The 17,626-nt window shown below is 56.5% G+C and overlaps 1 protein-coding gene across 1 annotated transcript; it reads right to left on the bottom strand.

Moving 5' to 3' along the window:
• Positions 1 to 365: 365 nt before the first annotated feature.
• On the bottom strand, positions 366 to 14,036 carry SLC25A1 (solute carrier family 25 member 1). Its single transcript, XM_058037002.1, has 9 exons — positions 13,943 to 14,036; positions 4,098 to 4,205; positions 3,874 to 3,973; positions 3,510 to 3,648; positions 2,951 to 3,035; positions 2,687 to 2,791; positions 2,187 to 2,302; positions 1,803 to 1,876; positions 366 to 1,706 (listed from the first exon to the last, which is right to left on the bottom strand). Exons 1-9 carry the CDS (start codon positions 14,034 to 14,036, stop codon positions 1,592 to 1,594), a joined length of 936 nt encoding a protein of 311 aa, XP_057892985.1. The 3' UTR covers positions 366 to 1,591.
• Positions 14,037 to 17,626: the final 3,590 nt, after the last annotated feature.

Genomic DNA, 17,626 nt, shown 5'->3' with positions numbered 1-17,626 from the left:
AGCCTGCGAGCCCCGCGGGACGAGGGCTCTGCCCCGCTCCAGCCGACACTGCCTGAGGAGCGAGGGCTGTGCGGGTGGGAGCTCGGCCCTGCCGCACCGCCCCCGGGCTGGGCGGGGGGACAAAGCCCGTTCCCTTCTGCTCCACCGCCCCTCGGCTCCATGGCAGGGCAAGGACTTCATACAATTAACCAGGATTATTAATAAAGCACCATGAACGGAACAACACAACCCTGCCTGGGAGCATCTGTGACTGGGCACCGCTGGGCTGGAGCTGATGCTCCCCCCGCCAGGAGCACCATCTTGGCATGAAGGAGAGCCCCGTCCCCCACTCGCTGCCCATTCAGCACAGCCCGGACGCCAACGCAGCCGCTAAAGCCAGACTGATTTTATTCAAACTGCGAATGTAAAACAGAATAACAATAAAAAAAAAAACTAATGCAACCCTCACTGGCTTCAGAGCCAAAAGCCGCAGGTAAACCGTGCCCAGGCTTTCCTCCTTCACCCTCCAGTGTTAAGGCTGAGCTCATCGCTGGCTACAAGGGGGCGGAGGGATGGGTTGAGCCCTGGCTCTTGCACCCCCAGCTCCCTCAGGGAGAAATTTGGCACAAATCCAGTGGGGCCAGCCTGGCACGGGCAGGGCAGAGCTCCAGCCCCACGGCCATGGGTGTTAGTGAGTCAGCGTGAAGCTCTAAAGCTCCAAAAGCTACGGGATCACCTACGGCACCACAGAACGCGGCGGGAGGGCGGATGCGGGGAATGTGGCAGAAGAAAGGGGTTTGCACCCCTGGCCGAGGGGCCAAGGCTGCGGCTGGGGCTGCACCTCCTGCCCCGGCTCGCATGCACGGCTCGGCTGTAAACGGCAGCTGAGGGGGCACCCGGCTCACCCCAAGCCCAGCCCACAGTGAGCAGAACTAAAGGCCTGGTGCATGTGCAATTTTGGGCAACTGCTGCTCAGCAGCGCGGGGCTGAGCAGGATCCCCGGGATGGGATGGGATGGGATGTTGCACACCGGTGGTCTTGGTGCTGGCAGGGAGGGAGGAGGGAGCTTGGGGTCACTGCTCTCCCATCCCAGGGGGTGCAGGGCTGCTGGGCCCCCTCCAAGAGCAGCTGTGACCCTGCCATGATATCATGACCCTGCCCCATTGTCAGCTTGTGATGTACAGTTTGGCATTGCACCCACATGGCTTGAGGGGGCTCTCAGCACCCCCAAAAGAGCTGCTCCTGAGGCAGTCAGGAGTTCCCGGCTGCTGGGAGCCCCAAGGCCACTGTTAAGGGGACATCTCAGTCTGGTTAACCAGTACACATAGCTCATGTGGGGCTGGGGGAAAGTGTCACCAGGAGATTGGGGTGGGCATGACAGGGATGCTAGGGGTTGGGATGGTGGGATGCAGCTCCGTCCCTGCTCCTTTCAGCACACAACTAGTAACTTAACCTGCTCCAGAGCCTGTTCCTAAAGATAAAGGTGGCCAGGTTTGGGGTGTGCAGGGCAGACCTGGCCCCAGCAGTGCCTCAGGTGGGTGTGGGTTTGGTCTCTGCTCTCCAGCTGAAGCCCTGCGGGGCACAGGAGGTGGGCGCTGCCTGGCCCGGCCCCTCAGTCCGTTTTCCACACCTTGTCAAGGAGTTTGACCACCTCATCGTAGATGATGAAGACGATGGCCACGTCAAGACACACACGGCCCAAGCGAGGCACTGTACCCTTGTAAAACCTGCCAGGAATAGAGAGGGGGGCCGTGGGGCTGGGTCCCCTCACAGCTCCTTCCCTGCCCATCCTCCCCACCAGCCACCCCCCGTGCAGAGCTTACGCCAGGGGCCCTTCGTGTTTCATGATCTGGTAGGCGCAGTCCCAGGTGTTCTTGTACTTGTGCGCTTCCAGCCCCTGTGGGAAGGGAAAAGCAGGATCAGAGGCAAGAGCCAGGGATGCATCTGGGGGATTTCTGGGGAGAGGCAGAGGTGTGCCATGAGGAATTGATCTCTCTCCACTGCTGCAGGACATCAGTCCCCACAGGGATGTCCTCACCTCGGTGCAAACTCTCCCCATGGCTCAGGAGCAATCCCAGACATCTCCCAAACCAAATCTCATGGCACTGTGTGCCTGCCCCAGGGACTGCAGCAAACAGCTCCCAGGCAGGGGGTGCCCCCAGCCTGCTGCAGGCAGAGCAGTCCCACACCAGGCCCTGGCACTGTACCTGCATCCTGGTCTTCACTACATCCAAGGGAGTGTTGCCAAAGACACTGGCAGCTCCAGCAATGGCTCCAAACACCCCTGTTATGAAGGGGTTAATGGCCTTGTTGGGATTGTCCCCTAGGAAGGAAGAGAGGGTCAGGGCAGAGCAGTGGTGGGATTCCCACGTACATTCCTGAGGGAGCATGGAAGGAAGGTCCCAGGTCTGGCTGCTTGTGGTCAGGAGGCAGTGCTGAGCTGGGGACTGTCCAGCAGCACCTGCCCCACAGAGCCCACACCACACTGTGGGGCTCAGGGTGGGTGGGAAAGTGATGCTCCAGCACTAGGATCCATCAGCCCCACAAGCTGGTGCCACCCCACCCCAGTATTCATTTTCCTCCATTCCAGGTGACTGAGCCATGAGAAATAGGGGGTGTGTGGAAGGTAAGACCATCCCAGCTCCCAGGGGTGGCTGGGGAGCCAGAGGCACAGCCAGGGTGGCCTGGGGGGCCAAGGGCACCATACCTTTGTACCAGTTCCTGAGGGAGGTCATGACAAAGAAGCGGATGGCCTGGTTTGATCCTTGCTTGAGGACGGTTGCAGTTAGGCCCTGGTAGGTCCCCTTCAGTCCTGCAAGGAGAGTGTGTTGGAGGGGAGACCAGCCTCAAGTGTCAGAGAAAATTCTCCCCAAGCCACCTGTCCCAGCCTGTGCCCATCCACCACCTCCCACCCTGTCCCCACAGTATGGCAGTACTCAGGGAGTCAGGGTGCCACTTTCCTGGGACTCACCCTGTTCCCGAACGATCTCCCGGACGCCATGGAAGAAACCACGGTATTTGGGGTTGGGAGAGCTCTGGTCATGGATAAACTTCACCTACAAGGAGATGATGTGCTTGTCCTGGCTGAGGTAATGCAGATGTGATGGCTCCACGGGCTGGCAGCCACCTCCTGCCTTGTTCCAGGGACAGTCCCAAGACCAGAGCCAACCCATACAGCTCTGGGAGAGATCACAGGGAAGGCTGTGCCCGTGGCCATCAGTGCATTTCGCAGAGGAAAACATGGGAAACTACTCCTGCAAGCAGCCATGTGGGCCTTACACTCATAAAATGGGTGACAAGATGGTTTCTGGGTGGGGGGCTCCTCCCTGGAGTGGAGAAGGGGCCAGGGCCACCTGACTTGATCTCCACAGGGCTTTCCAGCATCAGACCCGCCCCTACAAAACTGTCTTGGGCAAATGCACACAGCCCTCAGGTCCCCAAAAGTAGGGCATCCCTGGGTTTTGTCCCCTCCCAGCCCAGCCCAGCGAGGGGTGCCAAGGCAGGGGACAGTGGCAGGCACAGCCACCCACCTTCACAGTCTCCATGGGGCAGACCACGGCCACAGCCTCAGCCATGCCAGCCCCCAGCCCGCAGATGAAGCCCCGCGTGCTGTCCAGCCGCCCCTGCTCGTCTCTCATCCGGTTGCTGAGGAACTCAAATGTCCCGAACCTGCAAAGGAGCCACTGTGCCAACCCCTGGGCACCTAGACAGGGGTCTGCACCCCCCTGCTCTGGGTCCAGGAGCAGCTGCACACCCTCTGAGAGGACCCTCCCTGCCTGGGAGACCACATGGCTTTGGTAAAACACCAACGGAGACACCAAGGGCAAAGCCACCTCCTTGTTTGCTGCTGTTGGGGGTCCCCCCCCACTCACCCCTTGCCATGGGGGCACGTACCTGACAGCAGCCTTGGGGATGGAGCCGTACAACAGCGAGCTGAGCCCCCGGTAGAGCCCCCGGACGCCATGGTCGCGGACAGTCTGCTTCACACAGTCCCCTGCGGCAGAGCACAGCGGTGCCGCTGTCACCACCACGCCGAGGACAACCCAGCACCACCCTGCCACACCTCCAGCACCAGCCAGGCTCCCCAGGAGCCCCAAACCCAGAGAGGGGCTGCTCACCAATGCCCTTGTAGCGGGGAGGGTTTGCCTTCTCGTCCAGCTGCAGCTGCGTCTTCACATACTCGGTGGGGAATGTGATGCAGATCTCGATCCCTCCAGCCAGGCCACCTGCATGGGAGAGGAAGGGACACTGAGGCAGGAGCAGCATTGTGCCCATTCACGGCCACATGGCTGCTCCCAGCTCCATGACAGCTGAGCCTGGCACCTCTGGCAGCCAGGTCTGGGCTGGGACACGATATCCCTGTCCTCACCAAAACCCTGAGGACTGCACGCAGCAGCAGGGCCCTGTGCCAACCTGGTGCCTTGAATGGGCATCATTGCCCTGCCATGGCAAGAGCTGTCAAGGACACTGGGCAAAGGGGTGGGAAAGCAGGGCAAAACACCACACCCATGGCTGCCTAATTGGTGTGCTGCCCCTCAAAGGCACCTCTCCCTCTCTGGAGCCTCGCACCTCCAGGTGAGCTGCCAGCACAGGGATGTACAAACCCAGCGGTGCTGAGGCAGGCACAGCACCACTGCCCACACCAGCAGGAGCTCATTTGCAGACCTGGCTGTGCTGGCAGGAAGCACAATTATCATCAAGCCTGTCTGGCTGCTCTGGGCTCCCACAGTGGTGGCTGCTGGGCACTGATTACAATGGCTGCAGTCTTTCCTGATGGCCTGGGCGGCAAGGGATGCTGGCTCTCAGCTCTGGGGCTCCCCTCAGCATGGCTGGAGCCATTGCAGCTGGACCCAGCTGTGCTGGGGGAGCTGGGCTCGGCCCATCCGGCCACGATGGATCACAGAGCATCAAAGTGTGGCCAGGTCCCACCGAGCAGCAGGAGCCCTTTGTGCCGGCAGCACTGGGGGGAACCACCGGGCTGAGCTCCCTCAGGTCTCACAGGGCACCAGGAGGAAGCACAGGGCTGAGCACTCCCTCAGGTCTCACAGGGCACCAGGAGGAAGCACAGGGCTGAGCACTCCCTCAGGTCTCACAGGACCAACCCTGCTCCGCCCAGGACAGGGCACAGGGCGCTGCCACTGGGGTCAGCACCATCCTGAGGATCTCCCTGCTCTTTGCCCAGGGAAGGTGAACCATGCTCCAGCCCACAGGCTGGGGTGCAGTGTGTGGTCAGCTCCCAGCTGGGGCTCCCAGTCTCCTGTACAGCCTCCAGTGGTTCCTCCAGCCTGGCCATGTCCTTGGTGTGACTCAGCAGGCCTGTGCCCCCACTGCCAGGCTTGGGGCCCATCAGGGCCCAGGGGACACCCCAGCAGGGAACACACTGCCTCTGCAGGAGAGGCTGGGACTGGGTGCAGTGGTTGTTATCCTGCTCTGCAGTGAAGCACAGGCTGGTGCCACGTGGCACAGTTCTGCTTATCAGCAGCCCCCCAAAGTACCCCCATGAAGGGATGCTGATAGGGGACACCGCGGCCCATGGCTACTCCCTGTGACAACAGCAAGCAGCACCAACTCCTTGGACCAGCAGACTTTCTCACAAAGTCATATTTCTTCTGCATGGTCCTCACACACGCAAGAGATCTCTCTGGTGTTGCCAGCTCCCCTCTGTCTGTGCCACTGGCAATTGGCATCCTCAGGAGCACTGCTGCCTCCTCTCAGCCCTGTCCCCAGCAGCACAGCAGCTACACATCTTTAAACAGCCTTATGCTGGTTTTCCCCCCAAGCACAAAAAGCACCAGGCTGCACTTCTTACCCAGGGAGCCAAGAAGCCAGGCCAGCCTCAACACAGCTGGGGCAAGGCAAAGCTCAGCTCTGCTCACAGAGCATCCCACTCCTCCCACAGGCACGGCAGGGATGGGGACACCGTGGCACTGAGTGCCCAAGAAAGGACACGCCAGCCCAGCTGGGCCGCATCCCAGCCCCTGGGGATGGGGCGTGAGGCCAGCCCAGCTCTGCCACAGCAAACAAAGGCTCCTTGTTTCTTCCCCACTGTGTTCTCAGGGGGCTGGAGCTGCCCAGCCCAGCCCAGCCCAGGCAGGCTCCCCTCAGGAGGCGGTGCTGGGTGACCACTGCCAGCCCTGACGCCTCCATGCACCCGCTGCTCTGGGGGCACGGCAGGAAACACAGAGCCAGCCCACAGCACCACAGCCAGCCAGCAGCTCCCCTGGGGCAGCACAGGAGGACAGCCACCATCCCCAGGGTCCCCAGCACACCCCTGCTGCCCCCTCAGCCCTCTCCTGTCCTTGTAACTGGTCCCATGGACACTGCTGGTCCCATGGCAGGGGGCTGGCTGAACACTCATTTCTCCTGCAAAGACAAACAGCTCCTGCAGGAGCAGCTGGCAGGCCCCAGAGAGCAGCTCAATGAGGAGCAATGTGCTCCAGCTGGGTCCAGTCCCCAAAAAGCTGAGCACCAGCTGGCCCCTCTCCACTCCGTCACACACCACGGCGCCACCAGCCTTGCGCCACCACAGCCACACAAACACCCCGAGTGCTGCCAAGGCCACTTCCCTCCCTCCCACACTGCAGAGTTGAAGTGCTGGATGTTTAAAGCACCATAAATATTTGTTCTCTCTCCGTCCCCCAGCACCAGCTCCTCCCCCAGCACACCCAGAAGCCAGAGAGCAGGGAAGCACCCAGGACAAGCAGCAATCCAGGGACAACCAGAACCTCAGCTCATGGCAGCCACACCAAATGCTACAGGGAAAGATGCTGCACCTCCTGCAGCCTGCTACAGCCTCAGTGGTCACACTTGCATGCAGGGGAGGCAGAGGCTCTGCTCAGCATCCCACGGGCAAAGCCATTCCCAGGAGCCCAGCAAAGCACACTGTTCCTGGGAACTGGCAGTCTCTGGGGCAATGAGGCTGCAATGAGCCAAGGATGAAGGAACAGGGCACTTGAGCTGCCAGGTCCCCTCCCTGTTCCCCAGTGTTGTTCTGGCCTAAAGTCCCATGGGAAGGTGCACAGAGAGCAGGGACTCGGGACACACTCCATGACTTGTGGCAATTTTATTCCATTTTCTTTTGGCCACAGAGAGAGAGGGTGGCACAGGCCACCTGCCCTGCAGCCCCCTGGAAGCAAGACCCATCAGGGGTCCTGCTCTGCTGTAATCTCCTCTCCATACAGTTTTACCCCAGCAGACACCTCATTCTATGCAAATAAATCACCCCACTGCCCACGAGCAGCAGCTTTGTCCAATCCCCTTCCTCTCCAGAGCTGCAGGGACTTTGCAACCTGTTTACCCGGACTTTACACAGCAGCTCCAGCTCTTGCAACACCACGGAGTCAGCAGGAACAGCAGCACTCAGGAGGTGAAAGAGCACTCGGGGCAGCTGAGATGCCAGGCCAAGGCTCTGGCTGCTGGCTGGATGCAGGAGCCAGAGCACAGGGAACGTCCTTCAGGGAAGGTCGCTCTGCCCGGCCCCAGGGAAGGTGCCCCCGGAGGGGGGATCCCTCTCCCTGCACCAGGAATGGCTCCCTGCCTGCAGCAAGCCTGCAAGGGCTCCAGCTGCCAGCTATCCTGACGTTGCAGGCTCAGCAGGGAGGGAGAGAAGGGAAAAATACCCTGGCAGAATTTTCCTAGTAAAAGTTTAGCTTTCCCCGGCAGAGAGGCCCGGGGAGGCCGTGCTTTGAGGACACGCCTGCAGCCTTGGGCACGGCTGGGGAGAGCTGGCAGGAGGGAAAAGAGGGTTTTTTGGGGACAGTGGGAGGGTGCTGCCCCTGCAACGCTCACACAACATGTGATGGCATCAGCACACACAGGTTCAGCTCCACACACTGTCCATGAGCAGCTTCTGGCCACCCCGACCCAGGGACCCAGCTCCAGACCAGGGCAGTGCTGAAGGCAGGAGGATGCAGCTGTGATGGAGAAGACAAGCGGAGCCCCAGGACCGACACAAACCAAGGCTGCACAGCCAGGACTGGCACTGTCACCCTCTCAAACTCCTACCCAGAGGCAAATGCCCCAATGAACACCCACTGCCCTGTCTGGGAGCCATTAGGAGGCAGGGGGTGGCACTGCCCTCTCTGCCACTCCTGCAAGTGGCTGTGCCTGCAAAAGCATCCTGCTCCTGCAGAGTGATGGAGCAGCAGGTCTCTGTGCAGCTCTGATGAGAAGTGAGCACCTGGGGAGCAATTTCAGTCTCTCCATTTTAAGAGTAATTTCACATGCTGACATATCAGCACCTGACTTCCACATTAAAAGCACCTTTTAACTTCAGATTCGTTAGGATCCTTTCAGGCCAGAGGAAATTATTCCTAAGGGTCTGGAAGCAAAGCAGCAGAGCTCTCCCAGGGCCCGTGCCAAGAGCTTCTCCATTCTGTCAGCTGGGTGTCTGAGGACGGTGGGAAGGAACAAACAGGCTCCAGTGTAGGCTGAGCCCTGAGTTCCCCATTTTGGGGGCTCCCAGCCCACGTGCAGCAGGTGCAGCTGGATGGGGTGAGCTGAGCAGCTGACACAGGTGACACAGACCACTACAGGCACAGGGTGCAATCCTGCCCAACTCCTGCATGCAGTGCTGAGAGTTTCAGCACTCTCACAAGGGGACTTGGTGCCCTTTTAATTAGCTAATATAGCTTTTGGATCTGGGGAAATAAGGAAGAAAAACCCAAGAACCAAAGACCATCAGGCTGCTATGAACCAGGAAGGCAGAAATACCACCAGCAGCTTGTGACAGGTCTCTGCAGCCCAGACTGCCACCTGCTCCCCTCACGGAGGGACCAACCCCCCCGGCAGCCATCCAGGCTGCTCTTCACCCATCCATTGCCGTGGAGCAATCCTGCCCTGCCTGCCTGCAGCGGTGAAACGGGTTCGACAGCTCCACCCTCCCAGCACTTCCCACCACTTGTGAAACTGGGGGCTCAGGAGCAGGCAGGAGCCTTGCTGGGGCTGCAGCTCTCCAGGACAGCTGGCTCTCAGCAGAGCTCCAGCACTGCTGTCCTCACCCAGGCACCTCCTTTGGCCACGGACAGTCCTTCACCACCCATCCACAGCCACATCCTTGAGGAAAACCACCACGGGGGCAGCTCTGCCACCAAAAGTCTGACTCAGTGCTGACATGGGGAAGGCTGCCTCCCCAGACCAGACTGCCAGAAGTTTAACTGTGTTTTGGTTAGAAGGGAAAAAAACATGTCCTGCATGCAACAGGTCAGCAGGCTCAGAGGGTGACTGTCCCCATGCTGGGTTAGGAAGGTCTCCCTCCCATCTGACAGGGGCAAGGCCAGTGTGGAGCACAGGGGTTCAGTGTGCCCAGCAGTAAGCAGACATTCACAGCTGGTTTGGCCATGGGAGCATGCTACAGACAGGCTGGTGACAGTCTGAACCCCCAGTGAAACAGAATGGCAAACATGAGAGGTGCCCCTCTGTACCCTGTGCCACTGAGGGTAAACAGCCCCGTGCAAACAGTCCTGCAGATAATGCTACGGATAGGATGAAACCATTTGTCCTGAATCTTACAGGAACTGTCCTGTTTGAACAGGTTGTCCTTTCACAACTCACTCATTCATCACTCTTTGCATTTACTTCTCAATATGACAATTAATCATTATTGCAATTTAAACTTCTCAGCTGCGAGTATAATGGCAGAAGCCATTTCCCCATGCTCACAGTTAAAGCATCCTCTGCCTTTGGTGCTGATTCCACCTTTGGGGACTGTCAGGTTCTTCATCCTGCTTAAGTCACCTTCTCCCCATTGCCCTGCACACCTCAAGGCCCCAGGTTTGTCACCATGAGCTGACAACACCATACCAACTCTTTAAGTGTCAAAAACTCTCTTAAGACATGCAACAAGGAGCCGATGTCAGAGCCCAGGGCTGTTGGATGACTCCCCCAGTACAGCCCCATAGCTGGACAAAGAAGCCACTGCCAGGATTGAGACTTCCCTGGGGACAGATCTCCCAGCCCCCAGCATGGGGGAGTGACCGCTGTACCGAGCACAGAGGGAGAAGAGATGGCCAAAAAAAACAATCTCTGCTGTCAAGAGATGACCTGAGACCTCAGGGCACAAGCAGGAGCAGGGAGGCTGCATTGGCATGCACCACACAGCACCATGAGATGCTGCAACATCCCCAAGCTGTCAGCTCATGGTGCTCATCGTCTCAGGAAGACGGACTACTCCTTCCGATCATTTACATCAACCCAGAGAAAATGGTTGCCTGCAGAATGTCAAGCAGAACATCAGGCATGTGAAAATCTCAGAAACTCACATTTCAGAGCCCAGGGTTAACTCCAGCTCAAAGAGAATCTATTCAGACTGAAGGGACACCCCAAGATGATTTCTTGGCCCTGGGGCTGACATCCTCCTCCCACCAGGAGCCTTGGGGCTCTTACAGGTTTCCACTGCAGCCCATGAGGGCTCCCAGGCAGGCAGGGACTCACTCAAGGCTAGCATGGTCCTTGTGCCCCACTCCCCAAAGAGATGACAGCCACAGGAGGCAACTGCAGGGAGAAGCCACAGCCAGGAGGATGCACTGAGGGGCAGCAGACCTGGCAGGACTGGCTCCCTCCACACTCTCCAATCTTTCCCCCCACCTGTGCTTTGGCCTCCACCAGGCTCAGCTGAGCACCAGGCATCTATCTCAAAACCAGGGAGTGTGCTGGACCACAGCCATTCACAGCAGCACAACCTCCCTCACACCCTCTCCTGAGAGCAATGACCCTGGAAATCCAGATGGACTTAGGACTTTTGGGGAAGGAGACTTGCTCTGCAAAAGGCAAGTCTCAGCTTTCACACCCAGTCCCTGACTCCTCTCCTCTGCAGGTACAGCATTTCCTAAGAAAGATAATATCAAGGATTAACAAAGAAGAGGAAACTGAAGCTCCAATTACTGCTTTGTTCTGGAGCCTAGGCTCCCTTGCTGAACCCTGCTTCATGTCCTACCCTCTTCCCTGCCCATGCTCCCCCCTAGGACCCTGGTGCACATCCCTGTTATTGGCCAGTGATACTCAACACCAGGGCAGCAGGTACAACCCCTGTGAGCTCTTTCCAAATCCAGCACCATGTAGGACACATCCAGGCATTCTGCCTCCCCGGCCAGGCAGGATTAGGTGTAGGTAGAAACGGCAACTGTGCAACAGCCCCCGGGTGAGCAGAGATACCATGCAGAGAGCAGCTGGGAGCTTCTCCGTGGGAGGGAGCAGACCCCAGGCTTCAAAGGTGGCTAGAAACAGAGTAAGGCTGTACTTAACTCTGGCGAGGGCAGGCAGAGCCTTTCATCAAATGAGCACTAATAACCATGAGCAAAGTTCTCAAGAGGAGGGCAGGAGTGCAAGGCAAAGATCATTTGTGCTGGGCTGGAAATAGCCCACACTGCAGGCTGACTTGAGCTGACCCAACAGCACGAAAATGAGCTGCCAACGTGGCATCCAAAAACCCAGTGAAGGAGCACTCAGGATTCCCAGTGGTGACTGATGACTCCGGCACCAGCTCTGCCACCAGCATTCCTGTCTCACCACTTAACTGCCTTTATTTCAAGTTCCCCACTGCAGTGTGGCCCTGTGCTGGGAGCACAGTAGACCAGCAGCACCCAGCCCTTCAGGATGCTGGTGGGAGGGACAGGAGTCTGGTGGGCTGTTTGGAAACCACAGCACAAAACAGGAAGGCTGGCTGTGGGAGGCCAGGGACAGAGCTGGGCTCCTGGCCCACCTGCTAACAGGTTGTTATCCAGCAGAAGAGCCCGAGCTGCCTTCATGTGCTCAGGCCACACGTGGCCACAGCAGCACTGTCACTGCAAGGTGAAGGGCTGCCTTGGCACACAACAGCTGCTTGGACAAAGGAGGGTCCATTAGCAAATTAATTTTTAACCTTGCGTTTTGTCTGTTGCGACAATTGAAGAAGAGCTTTTGGCAGATACTTGCATCTCTTCAGAAAAGAGCCAACCCCAGCCAGTTGAGGTCTGGGCAGCCAAGGGAGCTGTGCCTCCCTGGCAGAGGATCCCAATTACCCACAGGGTCTGGGAGCAGATACGCACCCAGGGAGGGATGATGGCTTATTTAACTCCACCAGCACAGGCTGATGAAGCACAGCAGGAATGTTCCATCTTAACACCTCCAGCTCACCAGAACATGGAGCATACATCCCTGTTGTGCAGACAGATGTCAGATGAGAAACTCTGAGAGCATCAGCAGACCCCTTAAAGTCAGCAGAGACAGCCACAAACAGCACTGCATCCCCCAGCCAGGGGCTGGAGGGCTGAGCAGACCAGGGCACAGGGAGTTAACAGCAGCTTTCTCCCATTTCTGTGGTTCTCTAATACAATTAGATGCCACAGAGGCTTGGCTGGACTTCTGCCCATTAACCAATTACTCTGATTACAGCCTGTGAGGAGAAGACCAGCATCTCAATAGAGTCCTTCTTCTACCTCTGCAAGTCTGCTGCAACCTCTCTCGCAGGAGGCTGATTCTGGTAAGCTGATGATCCCGATTACAGATCTACACAAGATCTATGAAAGTATCCTGGTACATTGGTCCAGGCAGTGACAACCTGATGCTTTCATTGCACATGGACAGCAAGCTGGGAAAGACTGGGAGGGTGGGGAAAAAGGAAACATCCTGTCCTTCCCATCCTAAAATTGGATTAAATCCTATTTAAAAGGCCTTTAAGTTAAGAGGCCTGAAAAAAACCAACCCATTTTGAGATGGGGCAGCAGAGAGGGGCACAGAGCTCCGGAGGAGCCTGGTCTCACGGAAGGGCTCACTTGAGTGAGAAGTCACCCTCTCGTTGGAGGCTGCCTCCTCCTTGTGCCCCAGCCCTTTGGCCAGGCGGCCGAGTGACGGCAAAGTCCCTTCCCGGAGACGTGACACCGGGAGGCTTCGGCACCCTTTGCACGCTCCAGCGGCCGCATCCACCTCCGCCAGTTCTCCCGGGGCTGCGAGGGAGGCCGCCCGGCGGGGCGGGGGCAGAGCCGGAGCGGCCGCGGCTCCGCTCCCCGTGCGGGCACGGCCCCGCGGCTCCCCGGTGCCGCTACCGGGGGCTGGAGCCTGGAGGGGAGCAGGGAGTTGGACAGACAAACAAAGGCACAATCGTAGGAGGGGGAATTGGCTGGAAAACACAAAAGCTCTAAACATGCCAATCATGTCGAGGCTACGATGGCTCATTTCAAAACAAAGACGCTAATCTCCACTCTGGGAATTGTCCTGCCACTGGCAGGAGAAACCAGGGAGCTAATGAACAGCTACAAAGGAGTTTAACAAGCCTGCGACTGTCTTGGACTCCATTCAGCTCAGAGCTCGAAAGAGCCACAAGCAGGAGGCAGAGCGTTAACTCTGCAGTTACTGCTGCCCTCGGCGCACTTACTGTTCTGATCCCATGGAAGTGGTCAGAACTGGACGGGAAAACACGCCCTGATCCAAGAGACTGATGCTCAGGCACAAAGGAGGGACCCAGCAGCCTTTAGAGGAGCTGTTTCAGCGCAGCCTGTGGGACACAGCTGGGGCAGGGACAAACGACTGCTGCTGCTCCAGCCCTGTCCCTCAACACCCTCGGGGGAGCATGTGGGGCCCTTGCTGCCACCAGCCTCTCCCATCAGTTCCGCTCCCTCCTGCTGAACCCCCGAGTGCCTCTCGACCCGCGTCATGTCTGAGCCCGCCAGCAGCTTCCCGGCCGGACCACCGGGTGCACAAACAGCCTGGCAAGACGCTGGAGGCTCCGCGGACAGCGGGAGCCCGCAGCCAGTGTCGAGGCTCGGGATGCAGCTGCGGGAGCTCCCCGGCTGTGGCTGAAGGGAAACCCCGGTCCAGCGGGGTCGCCTTCCGCGGGCAGCGGTAGAGGGGCGGCAGTCCCGGGATGGAGCAGCACCTGCGGGAGCGCCACCGCCCCGGGGCGGGCCCGGCAGCCTCCGCCCAGCCGGATGCCCACGCTGGCAGCGGCGGGGCGAGCCCCGTCCTCAGGAGAGCCCCGGGAGCCCCTTACCTGCCAGGATGGCCTTGCCGGGGTGCGTGAGCTTGGCCTTGCCGGCGGGGGCGGCGGCAGCGGCCAGGCTGCGGGGCGCGGCGGGGGCGGGCATGGCCGCGCTGCTCCGCGGCTCCGGCTGCCCGGCGGCGGCGGCCGAGCCCTATTTCAGAGCCGCGCCCGCGAGGGGCGGCCCCGGCGGCGTCACATCCTCGCGGGGCGGGGCGGGGGCGGCCCCTGGGGACGTGGGGAGCGGCTCTGCGGGGCGCGGGGCAGCGGGTGAACGACGGCAGAGCGGCGGGTGAACGGCGGCGTGACCCCGCCCGGCCCTCGCTGCGGCGGGAATGGGGGCTGCTCAGCTCCCGGGAATCCACCGGGAAACGCCTCCGTGCGCGTTCGGAGAGATGCCGGCCCGGCCGCAGGGACGTGGGCAATGCCCCCGCTCCTGAGCAGCATCAGCACCTCCGGACACGCCTAGGCCAGGACTAGCTCCGAACCAGCCCAAAGCCCTCGGTCAGGGAGGATACACAGCGTGGCGACCGTCCGAGGGGAGGGAAGGGGGAGGGTTTGCTCATCTCAGGCCCTTGGCTTGAATCCTTTCTGTTTCAGTGAGGAAAGGAGACCAGGAACTCCCGGGGTAGGAAGCGCATGTGAACGCCCAGCGCAGGCGGAAGAGAAACAAAAACATTCTCAAATTAAAAGGCTGCTCTGAGTGCAGTGACACTCCGGGCTTAGACGGGGTTGGTTGGTGTTTTTGGTTTGTTTTTTTTTTTGTGGTTTTTGTTTGTTTGTTTGTTTGTGTTGGTTTTTTGGGGGGAGGGGTGGGTGTATTATCTATTGCTCCTCAATGACTGGGCTGAGCAAATGGCACTAGGATTTTTTTTTGCTTTATCTAGAGACAGAGGAAGACTTGCCCTGCTCTAGTTTACGTCCAAAAGCTGTATTTACAGGATGCAGGGAAAGAAACCAATATTGTTTTCATTTCCATCCAGAATTTCGCAGAAAGCAGGGAACACTGGAGCTGTACTCCAGAGCTGCGCTCTCCCTTACACCTGGTGCAGCCACATTACTCAAAAGAGTGAACATTTTGTGCAAGAAGTCACCTCCAGCTATGCATAAAACGTGCTCCTGTCCAGACTTGCTCTCTGTGTGCTTTGTGACATGGGTTTTTGCTTAATGAGACTCAGCAATCTGGCAGCTGCCAGCCCCATCCAAAGGCTCACTCTGCAGCTACACAGCCCTGGCTTCGTGGCTGAACTGCTGGCAGAAGAAGCCTTTGGGAAACTGAAGCATCTTTATTCTGCCAGGGTTAAAAGCAAACATACTTGCATTGCAAAACTCACCCCCAGGTGAGATCAGAACTGTATGTGGTTTCACAACAGAGTTAAAATAGGCATGGAGTGGTCTCATGCCAAGTCTAAGGCCCCCCCTCCTTTAACACAGGGCAGTAAAGGAGGGGGAGGAATTACCATATGAAGAGAAGGAACAGTCATAGTCTGGTCACAACTGCAGAGCAGCTACTCATGTTCAGATTAGCATTATTAGAATGGTAAAGATAAGATAAATTCTTTCAAACACGGCAAACAAATAAATGCATTTGGATTTCTGATTAACCTCTGCAACTCCTCATACCTTTCCATCAAATCATCATGGCTTTCACATCTGCCTGCAGACACGTACGCCCTGTGGTGTGAGGCCATGATTACCTTCACAACAAACACTGGCTCTTACAGATTCCCCAATCACCAAGGCCAGTGCACAACCTCATCCTGTCCAAGAAAATACCACACCACATGCTTAATTCACATCAGACTCAATGGGATTCTCAGCAGTGCTTACCTTGCTGAACAGGGAAAGGATTATTCATATTTAATCACATGCAGATTGCAAGCCATCTCCTGCAAGGACCTGACCTCCAAGAAGCTGCTAACACCACTTGTCAGCAGAAAGCCTGAAGGAGAAACAGTGAAACAAGATAAACAATCCCTGAAATACCAGGGCCTGCAAGAGGATGTTTTAAATCCCATTAGTGTGAAAGTAAATACTTAACCAGGCTTACATAGTCAAGAGCATCTCCAAAGAAATGCATGGTCAAAGCATAGAAGAGCAACATCAAACCCACCATGTTACTGCTCTCACTTCAGGAATTTTCATGGAAACAACCCTCTGACAATCTGAACTCATTTCCCTTGCTGGTGGCTGGTGCTTGTTTCTGCTGGCACACAAAGACTTGTGAAATAATTAGTCAGGTGCTGCTGCAGCTTGTGTGCCTCATGGCACCTCTCCAAGCCCTAACAATCAGAATTTAAAAGAGCTACTGAAAACGAAACAACTTTCACAGTTTATTTTTTCAAACACAAACAGCAATTGCAGACAGAGTTTTCTGGATCCTCAGAGGCACATGCTTACATGTTGACAATTATTCCTCCCTTGCCCCTCCCTAAAATTATTATTACTTTTATTCGATTTGCACTAGACAGCACACCATGGTTTCAGAGACCACGAGTGATCAGTATGGGGCACATAACTTCCTATAATATATCCTGGGATCAGAGAACCTCAACATTTCACTGAATTAAAAGATGTATTATCACAATTGATACAACTCACCAACTACTACAAACCTTTCCATGCATTATTAATCCCCATCACTTGCAGTCTTATGATAAAATAAGAAGACTCATTTTCTCTCAGATTCCCTATCAAGACAAAATAATTCCTTTATGCAAAACAGATCCTGCATATAACTGGCTTCAAGAAATGAAAATACTGCAGATTTGAGTCAACATTTCTCCAGCTTTGAAGTGTGTGCTGCAGGAGCTGCTGTGATTATAAGCAAGATGATGCTATTCCAAACAACGAACACGATCCCCACTTGAGCAGAGCACACATGCAGAAAGAGCTCCTGTTGCTACACAAGATTATTCACTGAGATTACCAGGACTGAGCCTCTCATAAGCACCACAGAAGTCCTTGTTATGTTCACATCTGCGTGGGCCTGACTCAGCTCAGAAGGGAGTAAGCCCATGTACAGCATGTACTGATTATCATTCTGCTACCCTGCCATGGTGTGAATCCCTCACAGCAGGATGTATAACTCAACAAAGCAACTCCAGTTGACAAACTCTATTAGCAGTTCATGAGGCTGCTTCCCCACCCCCTAAGTGGAGAAAAAAAAGTACATTACAAAAGGAGAGCAATTCAAAGATTTATTAGTTTCCCACCCAAACTCACTCCTAGCTTCCCATCTGGATAACCACTGCTTGGGGAATTTGTGCTCTGCATAATACTGGAGAACTTAGTGCTGTGGAAAACAACATACCAGAAGACTTTGCAATTCCTTCCTTTCATAACCACTGGGGGGAAAGGAGAAATGGAGATTTTTAGGCAAATAAATTTTACAATCTTGATTAAAAACAACAGACAAAAAAAAAAATCATGAGTCATTGAACCACACAGGAAATGCATAACTGAATAAGCTCAGAACCTGACTCAGGACTTTTAAATTCTGACACATAGAAGACAGGACTTCACTGACTGTATTTCAAATTCATCTTAAGCTTAAAAGCTGTCAACTTTATATTAGCTTGGAAGAAAACAGATGGATGTTGTTGCCTTTTTGAAAGATTGCAAAGGCTCCAGACTGAAACACACATCTATGCTAAGAATTTTGCAGTGTTGTATTAGTAAAACTTGAGTCAGGAT

This window comes from Melospiza georgiana, chromosome 18 (genome assembly GCF_028018845.1).
Source record: "Melospiza georgiana isolate bMelGeo1 chromosome 18, bMelGeo1.pri, whole genome shotgun sequence".
In the NCBI taxonomy this organism is placed as follows: Eukaryota; Metazoa; Chordata; class Aves; order Passeriformes; family Passerellidae; genus Melospiza; species Melospiza georgiana.
This window is presented reverse-complemented; position numbering and strand designations above follow the sequence as displayed.

Coding starts and splice junctions, on each gene's coding strand:
- SLC25A1 (XM_058037002.1), bottom strand. CDS start 14,036: ATGCCCGCCCCCGCCGCGCCCCGCAGCCTGGCCGCTGCCGCCGCCCCC. Junction 3,649..3,873: donor ATCCCCAAGGCTGCTGTCAG/GTACGTGCCCCC, acceptor GCTCCTTTGCAG/GTTCGGGACATTTGAGTTCC. Junction 3,036..3,509: donor GCCCCATGGAGACTGTGAAG/GTGGGTGGCTGT, acceptor ATCTCCTTGTAG/GTGAAGTTTATCCATGACCA.